General features: G+C 41.3%; 1 protein-coding gene across 4 annotated transcripts in view; it reads left to right on the top strand.

Annotated features, from left to right (window-relative positions):
* The window catches only part of NPL (N-acetylneuraminate pyruvate lyase), a 59,538-nt gene that overhangs the window by 22,663 nt on the left and 24,472 nt on the right, over positions 1–12,403 (top strand). For all 4 annotated transcript variants that reach the window (XM_073571338.1, XM_073571337.1, XM_073571336.1 and 1 more), the window contains 3 exons: positions 5,588–5,671; positions 8,921–8,994; positions 12,003–12,090. In XM_073571338.1, the coding sequence (XP_073427439.1) occupies positions 5,604–5,671; positions 8,921–8,994; positions 12,003–12,090 (230 nt within the window). In that variant the 5' untranslated portion in view covers positions 5,588–5,603. The remainder of the gene's footprint in view (positions 1–5,587; positions 5,672–8,920; positions 8,995–12,002; positions 12,091–12,403) is intronic.

Genomic DNA, 12,403 nt, shown 5'->3' with positions numbered 1-12,403 from the left:
GGCTCTGCATTATAAACTTCTGTGAAGCGCTTGGGGGTTCAAGGTGCTCACCACACATCTAGATAAGTTCCTTGGGGGGGGGGGATCTAGTCTCCAAAATGGGGTCACTTGTGGGGGGGTTCCACAGTTTAGGTACATCAGGGGCTCTGCAAATGTAACATGATGCCCGCAGACCATTCCATCAAAGTCAGCATTTCAAAATGTCACTACTTCCCTTCCGAGCCCCGACGTGTGCCCAAACAGTGGTTCCCCCCGACATGTGGGGTACCAGCGTACTCAGGACAAACTGGACAACAAATTTTGGGGTCTAATTTATCCTGGTACCCTTGAGAAATTAAAAAATTGCGCACTAAAAAATAATTTTTTGAGGGAAAAAAATTTTTTTTTATTTTCACGGCTCTGCGTCATAAACTTTTGTGAAGCACTTGAGGGTTCAAATAAACGCAAAAATTATCAACCTAAATTTACCACTAACATGAAGCCCAATATGTCACGACAAAACAGTCTCAGAATCGCTAGGATCTGTTGAAGCGTTCCTGAGTTATTACCTCATAAAGGGACACTGGTCAGAATTGCAAAAAATGGCCTGGTCATTAAGGTCAAAATAGGCTTGGTCATGAAGGGGTTAAGGTGCAGGTAACTTGAAGTGAGTGATTGGATATAGGGAAGAAAGGAAAATTCTGTTTGAAATATGACCCCATGACAGTGGTCGACCTTGATGCTTGAGAGTTATGGTTGAACCTTCGAAGGCCATTGCATTATTGGGTATAGGTAGATAGAGAAAACATCAGAAGTTCAATTTTGGAGAGATTCAGTTTCAGATAGAGGGAGGACATGATGTAAGAGACAGCGGACAGACAATCCTTTGTATTTTGTATTGGGGTGTGGGTGATGTCAGGAGAAGAGGTGTGCGATTGGGTGCTTAGAGATGATACTGGAGACAAAATCTGCCCATGGTTTGTCCTGTCATTTCCATTGAAAGAGGATCGTTTCACCTGATTTTTACATATAACTGAGTACCATTCTCCATTTGCCACTGATTCTGGATCAGTTTTCCTTTTTTCTTGTTTGCTCCATGGTTCCTAAACTCTTCACCTTCCCCCCCCACCCTCTACCCCTCTGTTATATAGAATGCCAGCTATGTACCGTATATACTCGAGTATGAGCCGAGGCACCTAATTTTGACACGGAAAACTGGATAAGCTTATTGTCTCGATTATAAGCCGGGCATGCATTGTCCCCCGTCCTTGTCATGCTATATGTGGCTCCCCCCTTCTCATTGTTGTATGCATGGCTCAGCGCCCCCTGTCCCATCGTTGTATGCATGGCTCGGCTCCCCCCCATTCTTACTGGCCCTCCTCGCGCCGTCGCTACATCTCCAATGGTCTCGGCATGGCATCTCTTCCTGTGCTGAGCGGTCACTTGGTACTGCTCATTAAGGTAAAAAATATGCCCTCCATGCCTTTGGGAGTGGAGACGCGTGCATATTCATTACTTTAGTGAGCAGTGCCACGTGACCACTCAGCACAGGAAGAAATGCTGGCGCCGAGACCATTGGAGATGCAGCGACGGCGCGAGGAGTATGAGTATGATGTCTTCACAGCCGCCGCCTGCCGGTGTCACTGTGCTACAGCCGCTGGCTCCTGCCACCGCTCCCCCTCCCCCACCGGTTTTCTGGACAATGTACTCGTGTATAAACCGAGGGAGCGTTTTCAGCACAAAAAAAAGAGTTGAAAATCTTGGCTTATACACGAGTACATACAGTAAATATTCCCCTTTAACCAACTGTGCACATATACCACAGACCTTCTCAGATATATGATGCTAGTCAATCAAAATACGGCTTTGTTACAGGGAGAATGCTATTGGAGCACCGCTGCACAGCAGAACAGCGCTGAATACTCGCAGCGTTGGACTTCCCTGTTATAGACAGTGCACTGTGCTGCTTTTCTCCTATGCTCCAACTGCAGGAAGGGACTCGGTGACTGCAGAGTTTTCTGCGTGGTCACATAGGACAAAACTTTTTCTTAGCTGTGAACTTCTCTGTGAGCATTTGCGTTTTCATCCTCTGTGATGCTGCCGTGTATAGATTGGTCAGTGTCATAGAGGAGAAAAGCAAATAACCACAGAGAAGTTCCGTGGTATACACTGTTACTTGCCATAAGTGAGTTTGAATGAGCATCACATGCTTGATACAAAGTTGTTTACCCACAATTTTGGAAAGGTGCCAACAGTATTGTCTGGCCCATTTTGGGGGTTTTGTTTGAAATTATGTCCTGTGTGTGTGTTTTTCTAATACACACAAAGGAAATAAACGTGTAATTACAATAATTTTCTGGGAGAAATACTTCATTTTCTTTAACAATTTCAAGACTGCCAACACTTTTGGCCATGACTGTACACGCGACGGGAAATTTCTGTTGTCTTAGATTAGACTTGACCTCACGAACCAAGGGTGTGTGTATAGGGAATGCAGAAGCGGCAGACTTACCCAAGCCCTGGTGCCCCTCTGCCACCTTAGAAGATCCCCACTATCATAAATGGCGCATGTTCTGTAAGACTTTGCATTACAACTTAACAAAAAAAATAAATTCCTATAGTGTCACTAGTTGTATTTGTGCCATATTGTTTCTAGGAAGGTGGATGTAGTAATTGTGCAGTCTCAGCAGATCTGTGTCTTTTTCCTCTGCTCTGAAAAACTGAACTAGAACTGGATGTAAAAGTCACGCTCTGCTGACATCTTGTTCTCTGCACACCGGCTGGTTACTTATCAATATCATTAAATTACTTTTAAACGTTATTAAGAAACTATATAGCAGAGGAATGCCGGCACTTAATCCTTGGCTGAAGCAGCTGTATACCACATGTTCAGTCTTTTATCAAACCACTATCAACCATCGGAGTACAGGTGCATACCATAAAAAGCCTTTGTAATAGCAATGTCCATAATAGAGGAAAAGATGGCGCTCGCCCTCCGATTAAAACTTTCTTTATTCAGTCATGTAGTAACGGGTTCGGGTTCAGCGGGAGGAATTTGGGGGACTTCAGGAAACGACGGCCGTTTCGCACTCAATGCGCCTCAATGGGTTTCATGCATAAGGGGAATTGACGAGGGATGCATCTAAATACAAGTGAACACCCAATAAATGATATTGTTACCTTCCACCTGTTGACATATATTGCACTGTGAACATACAATACAAATAAAAAAAAAATTAATTGAGATATGAAAATGCCATATGTTGCAGTTGTTATATGCAACCTAATCTATAAAAAAAAAAATAATAAAAAAAAGTAATGTCAAACTTATCATTTAACCCTGCTGGACTTTGTGCTCTTGTGCCGAGAATCCACCTAGATTCTCTCTGCAACAGAAGTCTGTGGAGATCCCCACCTTGTTTTGGCAGTTGGACTCTCTCCAGACCTGCAAAGGTTAACAATTCAGGATTACCCGAGTGGAACTCCTGCATATGGTCCATCAATCTCCTGGAGCCGTTTCCTGTGACAAATGACCCAAAGTGTTTTTGAAGTGAGCAAACAATGGATGTATTGTCTTTGCGATATAGAGGAGACCACATGGACAAAATATTATGTACGCTGCATGGTGAGTTTTGTAAGGAATGAAATCTTGTACACAGTGAGAAATTGGAGCTATTCTTAAAATTTTATCCTTAAGATGGTAACGGCAAAATGATAGAAGCAGCCACCCACACACCTAGAAAATTATGGAAGGGTTGGCTGCCTTGTAGAAAAAATGCACACAAGTAGGGCTTGAGTAGAATGCCAGTCACACAGGTATGTGTGATGCAGTTTCTGGCTAACAGCCTATTGATGACGCCCATAATATTAGCAGGCGGGCTGCCAGCACTATATATATGCACCCCACAGAGACAGATGCCCCCGGTACACCAAGCCGACAAAAAGGGGCCTAGCTGCATCCTGCAAAAAGATAAACTTGCAATAAAAGATTAAAAATATACATTTTTTTCATCTTTTATTGCACTTTTTATCTTTTTTTTTTTTTTTTTTGCAGGATGCAGCTAAGCCCCTTTTTGTCAGCTTGGTGTTATGTGTGTGTGTATATATATATATATATATATATATATATATATATATATATATATATATATATATATATATATATATATATATGTGTGTGTGTGTTTTGAAGAGTGTTTTTTTTTTAAACTGTGTACAGTGTTAGTTTATAATGCTATTTTAACATGAGTTTTTACATGGAGAGAACTGCTCTATGTAAAACCTCATGTTAAAATCGCATTGCATACGCATGTCATAGGAAAAATCGCACGGAAATCGCATTACACTCGCATGACACTTGCATAGCACTCGGCCGATTTTTTTTGGCCCTGAAATCGGACCTTTTTTTTTTTTTACTCACAAAAGGGTATGAGCCCTAAGTGCAGAATTGATTACAAACGGTGAATAATATTTGGACAGACACGTTTAAACTAAAAGGAAACTCTTAGGCTAAGTGCACACGCTGCGGATTGGCCTGCGGTTTATCACCTCTACAATGGAGGAGATGGCAAACCGCAGCAGAATCCGCAGAAAAGAAGTGACCTGTCATTTCTTTCTGCGGATTCAAAACCGCAGCTTTTCCATAGCTAAAAATCCGTAGCATGTGCACAGCAGAATGTAAATCACATAGCCTTACATGCTACTGTACACTGTCTGCAGAACTGCTGCAGATCCGCAGCGGCCAAAACCGCAGCGGAACCACAGCGTGTGCACATAGCCTAAACGTGGTCATTGTTCATTTTGCCTTTACCATCTTACGGATAAAATTTTAAGAATAGTTCCAGTTTCTCACCGTGTACAAGATTTCATTTCTTACAAAACTCTCACCATGCAGTGTATGTAATATTTTATCCATGTGCTCTCTTCTATACCGGCAAGACAATACGTCTATTGTTTGTTCAATCCAAGTGCACGGTTAACCTTTGCAGGTCTGCAAAGAGTCCAACTGCCAAGACAAGGTGGATTCTCCGCACCGGAGTCCTGCGGGGTTAAATGATAAGTTTGACATGACATTTTTTTTTTTTTTTTTTATAGATGAGGTTGCATATAAGAACTGCAACATATGACATTTTCATATCTCAATGAATTGTTTTCAATTTGTGTTGTATGTTCACAGTGCAATATATGTCAACAAGTGGTAGGTAACAATATCATTTATTGGTGTTCGCTTGTATGTAAATGCATCCCTCTTCACTTCCCCATATGCATAAAACCCGTTGAAGCGCATTGAGCATGAAACGGCCGTCGCTTCCTGAAGTCCCCCACTGAACTCAAACCTGCTACTGCATGACTGAATAAAGACAGTGTTAATCGGAGGGTGAGCGCTACCTTTTCTTCTATTTTGAACCTTATTAAGAAGTTTGTAATAGATTTTTGAAGTTGTCTGCATCGTGGCTTTACCCACTGAATGTAGAAAATACACTGTAAATGCACATGCTTTTGATTTTTAGCTGCAGGGTGTGAACAGGGTTGTGTGGAACATATGTTATTTTAGTAGTTCAGTTTCCTCATTTTATAAAAAGAAATTCTGAAACTTTTTTTTTTCTAGTTTCCTAAGCAGAATAATGGCGTCTGATGGGAAGAGACTGAAGGGCCTGGTAGCTGCCACTTTCACACCAATGAATCTGAACTGGTAAGTTTCAAACTGCCTGTATTAGCGATTACCAACCAGTAATAACAATTACAGTTGTGGCCAAAAGTATTGACACCCCTGCAATTTTGTCAGATAATACTCAGTTTCTTCCTGAAAATGATTGCAATCACAAATTCTTTGGTATTATTATCTTCATTTAATTTGTCTTAAATGAAAAAACACAAAAGAGAATGAAGCAAAAAGGAAAACATTGATCATTTTACACAAAACTCCAAAAATGGGCCAGACAAAAGTATTGGCACCCTCAGCCTAATACTTGGTTGCACAACCTTTAGCCAAAATAACTGCAACCAACCGCTTCCGGTAACCATCAATGAGTTTCTTACAATGCTCTGCTGGAATTTTAGACCATTCTTCTTTGGCAAACTGCTCCAGGTCCCTGATATTTGAAGGGTGCCTTCTCCAAACTGCCATTTTTAGATCTCTCCACAGGTGTTCTATGGGATTCAGGCCTGGACTCATTGCTGGCCACCTTAGAAGTCTCCAGTGCTTTCTCTCAAACCATTTTCTAGTGCTTTTTGAAGTGTGTTTTGGGTCATTGTCCTGCTGTTAGACCCATGACCTCTGTGGGGGACCCAGCTTTCTCACACTGGGCCCTACATTATGCTGCAAAATTTGTTGGTAGTCTTCTGACTTCATAATGCCATGCACACGGTCAAGCAGTCCAGTGCCAGAGGCAGCAAAGCAACCTCAAAACATCAGGGAACCTCCGCCATGTTTGACTGTAGGGACCGTGTTTTTTTCTTTGAATGCCTCTTTTTTTTTTCTCCTGTAAACTCTATGTTGATGCCTTTGCCCAAAAAGCTCTACTTTTGTCTCATCTGACCAGAGAACATTCTTCCAAAACGTTTTAGGCTTTTTCAGGTAAGTTTTGGCAAACTCCAGCCTGGCTTTTTTATGTCTCGGGGTAAGAAGTGGGGTCTTCCTGGGTCTCCTACCATACAGTCCCTTTTCATTCAGACGCCGACGGATAGTACGGGTTGACACTGTTGTACCCTCGGACTGCAGGGCAGCTTGAACTTGTTTGGATGTTAGTCGAGGTTCTTTATCCAACATCCGCACAATCTTGCGTTGAAATCTCTTGTCAATTTTTCTTTTCCGTCCAAATCTAGGGAGGTTAGCCACAGTGCCATGTGCTTTAAACTTCTTGATGACACTGCGCACGGTAGACACAGGAACATTCAGGTCTTTGGAGATGGACTTGTAGCCTTGAGATTGCTCATGCTTCCTCACAATTTGGTTTCTCAAGTCCTCAGACAGTTCTTTGGTCTTCTTTCTTTTCTCCATGCTCAATGTGGTACACACAAGGACACAGGACAGAGGTTGAGTCAACTTTAATCCATGTCAACTGGCTGCAAGTGTGATTTAGTTATTGCCAACACCTGTTAGGTGCCATAGGTAAGTTACAGGTGCTGTTAATTACACAAATTAGAGAAGCATCACATGATTTTTCGAACAGTGCCAATACTTTTGTCCACCCTCTTTTTTATGTTTGGTGTGAAATTATATCCAATTTGGCTTTAGGACAATTGTTTTTGTGTTTTTTCGTTTGACAAATTAAATGAAGATAATAATAAAGAATTTGTGTTTGCAATAATTTTCAGGAAGAAACTGAGTATTATCTGACAGAATTGCAGGGGTGTCAATAGTTTTGGCCACAACTGTATGGACCATAATGAGCTTTTAGTGGAGCATGTGCAAATGTGTCCCTACATGCCCTCTAATCTTGGCAGCATGCAGCCAGTATAATAAGAAAATTATTCAACAGGTACATGTTAAAGCAGATGTCTCCCACTTAATAGGCTGCAGCACTATGTACACATATTCCTGTAGTTATAGGGCCAAAATAGCACAAGAATGTATGAGTCCGGTGTGTGTGTGAGTTGCACATGCCTGTCTTTCCTCGCTTCCACCCATCAGGGATGTGATTGACAGGCTTCCATGTACGCATGTATACACAGCAGCTTGTCAGCCACTGCAGAGAGTGGTGGGTGAGCGCTTTCTGCATTAAATCAACTCCTAAACACATCTAATAGCCAAGGGGCACAATTATTGGTGCCTTTTGGGCTATTATCAGTACAGATTTGTAGCGGTAATATTAAAGTAAGCGAATAGATCTGCTTTAAAGATTATGGTCACTTTTACACTGACGTTATTTGCTTCCTAAATGTAAAATTAAGCAACATTCTAAAGAGTCGTCACTAAAAAAATGTTTGCTTCTATGGAATCCTGTGTAACCTCTTCATGTAGGTGACTGTCCTGTTGCCTCTGACACACGTTAGACAGCAAACTGAGGGCTCTCTCTGCTATCCTCTTATGCTAGTGTTAGAGAGAAAAGCAGGGGGTTGTACACTGCATTAGAACAGTGAGTGAGGAGAGCATCCACGTTATCAGGGTTGGCAGATCACACAGGCTGTAGATGGGGAGGAAAGCACACACATCAGTCTGCACGTGTGTAAGTGGAGCGAGAAAGCCGATGTTAAACTCTGGCAGCAAGGGGTGGTCACACACTCTGTAACATCAATGTCTGTCAACACAAGGGAGAAGAGTTCATTCGTTGACTGTAGAAGGAGACAGTGATACAGGACTCAAGCAGCAGTTTCATGGATACAAAGATTTCACATGCAGCATGTTTTACTTAGTTGGACATGTCAACATAAGGAGTCTGAAACTAGGTGCCGGTGCAAACTGAATAATAGTCTGTACAAGGAATGAATCCAGCTTGAAACTCCTGAGTTGCCATAACAAATCTCCAACTTCTTTTTCAATATTTTTATTGGGTTTTAACAGGGGTAAAAAGGTGGGGGGGGAGGGAGTGAGGGAAGGAGGGGAGGGGGAGATAAGCAAGGTAAGTAGGGGGAGATAAGCAAGGTAAGTAGGGGGAAGGGCAAGGTAACAAACATAACAATACAAGAAGAATGGCTGGCAACATAATAGCCAAAATATAGGGAGGGATGCAACCCTTAAGTTCAATGATATTGCAAATAAGCGATACATATTGCACATTTAAAGTACCATGAAAGCAGTAGCATAACACATCTCCAACTACTACCTCTTTGCCCTCCATGGTATAATATCTCTACAGAAAGAACTTATGTGCAGAGAAATAATGGACCCTTCAAGCATTTGCATGACATGACCGCTCTCAATCTTCTGCAAAAATAGACAAAACATATCAAACATATAGCACTGGATATATCTGGTGATATTTTTCTTTTCTTTTTATAGTGATATCAATCTTTCCATCATCCAGCAGTATGTAGATTACCTGGTACAGAAGCAGAAAGTTAAGAATATTTTTGGTGAGTTTCTACAAATATAACTTGTTGCCAGTTCACAAGTCCAATGTCGTAAAGCCCACCATATTGGTGAACTGTAGTTGAATAGAGGAGAATCCACTCATTCGTTTTATACTCAGAATGGTGGTTACAAACCATGTCTCTCGCTTCGGAGGATCAGTATACTGCGCCCATTGATTTAGTTGGAAGGGACCTCCTGGGTCATCGTGTCCAACCCCGATCAATGCAGGATTCACTAAACCATCTCAGTCAGATGTCTGTACAGCCTCTGTTTGAAGACTTCCAATGAAAGAGAACTCTCCAACTCTCGTGGGAGCGTGTTCCACTCATTGATCACCCTCACTGTCAAAAAGTGTTTTCTAAAATCTAATCTGTATCTTCTCCCTTTCAGCTTCATTCCATTTCTTCTTGTGTTTCCATGTGCAAATGAGAATAAAGATGATCCCTCTACAATGTGATAGCCCTTCAGATATTTGTAGATGGCTATTAAGTCTCCTCTTCGCCTTCTTTTTTTGCAAGCTAAACATTCCCAGATCCTTTAATCGTTCCTTGTAGGACATAGTTTGCAGTCCGCTCACCTCCTGGTAGCTCTTCACCTAACTTGTTCCAGTTGTTCAATGTCTTTTTTTAAAGTAATGGTTAATTTTCCAGTAGCACCATAAAAGGAAAAATGAAACTCTCCTTGTTAGGTTTCACTCCATATTACAGCTTGTCTGTGGAGATGGAGCAGTGGGAAACACTGTAGCCATCTTAGCGTCTCTTGAATAGGAGCTGATCTGCAGTACTGGACAGCTGCTGCTACACATTGAACGGATCTGTGCAGTAGGGCTTTGCTCAATGATTATGTGCAGCCACAGGTGCTAATAACAGCTGATTGTGGGGTGTCTGACCCCAAAATTCAATATCGATGACCTAATGCAAGGATAGGTAATCAGTCTATGCATGGGTAACCCCTTTTTATCCTCTATATAGGACAAATATACTGCTCAAAAAAATAAAGGGAACACAAACAGTCTGTTGCAAATGGAATAGCGTTTCCCTTTATTTTTTTGAGCAGTATATTTAGGTAGGAAATTCTTCACCTGGGGCAAAGTGACTCCCACCGAACACTCAGTCCCATGCCCCACAGTTGTCCTCTTAGCAGTTCCCATAATATAGGGATTGGCAGTGTTGTATGCTTTCTCCTAACAGCCAGCATACTGGATCCTGTGGCATATATATATATATATATATATATATATATATATATATATATATAAAATTGTGGCCAAAAGTATTGACACCCCTGCAATTCTGTCAGATAATACTCAGTTTCTTCCTGAAAATGATTGCAAACACAAATTCTTTGGTATTATTATCTTCATTTAATTTGTCTTAAATGAAAAAAACACAAAAGAGAATGAAGCAAAATGCAAAACATTGATCATTTCACACAAAACTCCAAAAATGGGCCAGACAAAAGTATTGGCACCCTCAGCCTAATAGTTGGTTGCACAACCTTTAGCCAAAATAACTGCGACCAACCGCTTCCGGTAACCATCAATGAGTCTCTCACAATGCTCTGCTGGAATTTTAGACCATTCTTCTTTGGCAAACTGCTCCAGGTCCCTGATATTAGAAGGGTGCCTTCTCCAAACTTCCATTTTTAGATCTCTCCACAGGTGTTCTATGGGATTCAGGTCTGGACTCACTGCTGGCCACCTTAGAAGTCTCCAGTGCTTTCTCTCAAACCATTTTCTAGTGCTTTTTGAAGTGTGTTTTGGGTCATTGTCCTGCTGGAACACCCATGACCTCCGAGGGTATACCCAGCTTTCTCACACTGGGCCCTACATTATGCTGCAAAATTTGTTGGTAGTCTTCAGACTTCATAATGCCATGCACACGGTCAAGCAGTCCAGTGCCAGAGGCAGCAAAGCAACCCCAAAACATCAGGGAACCTCCGCCATGTTTGACTGTAGGGACCGTGTTCTTTTCTTTGAATGTCTCTTTTTTTCTCCTGTAATCTCTATGTTGATGCCTTTGCCCAAAAAGCTCTACTTTTGTCTCATCTGACTAGAGAACATTCTTCCAAAACGTTTTAGGCTTTTTCAGGTAAGTTTTGGCAAACTCCAGCCTGGCTTTTTTATGTCTCGGGGTAAGAAGTGGGGTCTTCCTGGGTCTCCTACCATACAGTCCCTGACGGATAGTACTGGTTGACACTGTTGTACCCTCGGACTGCAGGGCAGCTTGAACTTGTTTGGATGTTAGTCGAGGTTCTTTATCCAACATCCGCACAATCTTGCGTTGAAATCTCTTGTCAATTTTTCTTTTCCGTCCACATCTAGGGAGGTTAGCCACAGTGCCATGGGTTTTAAACTTCTTGATGACACTGCGCACGGTAGACACAGGAACATTCAGGTCTTTGGAGATGGACTTGCAGCCTTGAAATTGCTTATGCCTACTTTCAATTTGGTTTCTCAAGTCCTCAGACAGTTCTTTGGTCTTCTTTCTTTTCTCCATGCTCAATGTGGTACACACAAGGACACAGGACAGAGGTTGAGTCAACTTTAATCCATCTCAACTGGCTGCAAGTGTGATTTAGTTATTGCCAACACCTGTTAGGTGCCACAGGTAAGTTACAGGTGCTGTTAATTACACAAATTAGAGAAGCATCACATGATTTTTCAAACAGTGCCAATACTTTTGTCCACCCTCTTTTTTATGTTTGGTGTGGAATTATATCCAGTTTGGCTTTAGGACAATTCTTTTTGTGTTTTTTCATTTAAGTCAAATTAAATGAAGATAATAATACCAAAGAATTTGTGTTTGCAATCATTTTCAAGAAGAAACTGAGCATTATCTGACAGAATTGCAGGGGTGTCAATACTTTTGGCCACAACTGTATATGTATGTGTGTATATATATGTATGTATATATATATATATATATATATATATATATATATATATATGCACACACACGTATGTGATATTTTTATCACATTTATTTTTGCCTTTTTGCATTTTCTACAGTGAATGGGACTACAGGAGAAGGGATGTCCCTCAGTGTCCTGGAGAGAAAGAGGCTTGCTGAGGAGTGGGTGAAGCATGCCAGAGGAAAGTGAGTGGCACTGGCTTAGGGTAAAACCACAGTGAAGTATATAATTTAGTGCACTGGAGATACGTTCATACAACACTCCACATGCTGACATGATGTAATATCATACTATATTGTTCTTTAGTTGTGAGGCTTTTCTTGTATTGCATTGTTCCTAGGTTAAACTTCTTAGAAGGGTTCATAAATGGATAGTTTCTGTAAATAAAAGCAATTTAATGCTTTGTTACTATTTTCAGCTATTATTGAGATATTACCTTTTCTCCTGTTTAGAGTTCGTTGCTTTGGAAACTGACAAGCAGAACATGCACCGTGCTTA

This window comes from Dendrobates tinctorius, unplaced genomic scaffold, assembly GCF_039654945.1.
Source record: "Dendrobates tinctorius isolate UK_male_01 unplaced genomic scaffold, ASM3965494v1 ptg000029l, whole genome shotgun sequence".
NCBI classification, from domain to species: Eukaryota; Metazoa; Chordata; class Amphibia; order Anura; family Dendrobatidae; genus Dendrobates; species Dendrobates tinctorius.
The sequence above is the reverse complement of the archived record's forward strand: the minus strand, read 5'-3'. Positions and strand labels throughout refer to the sequence as shown.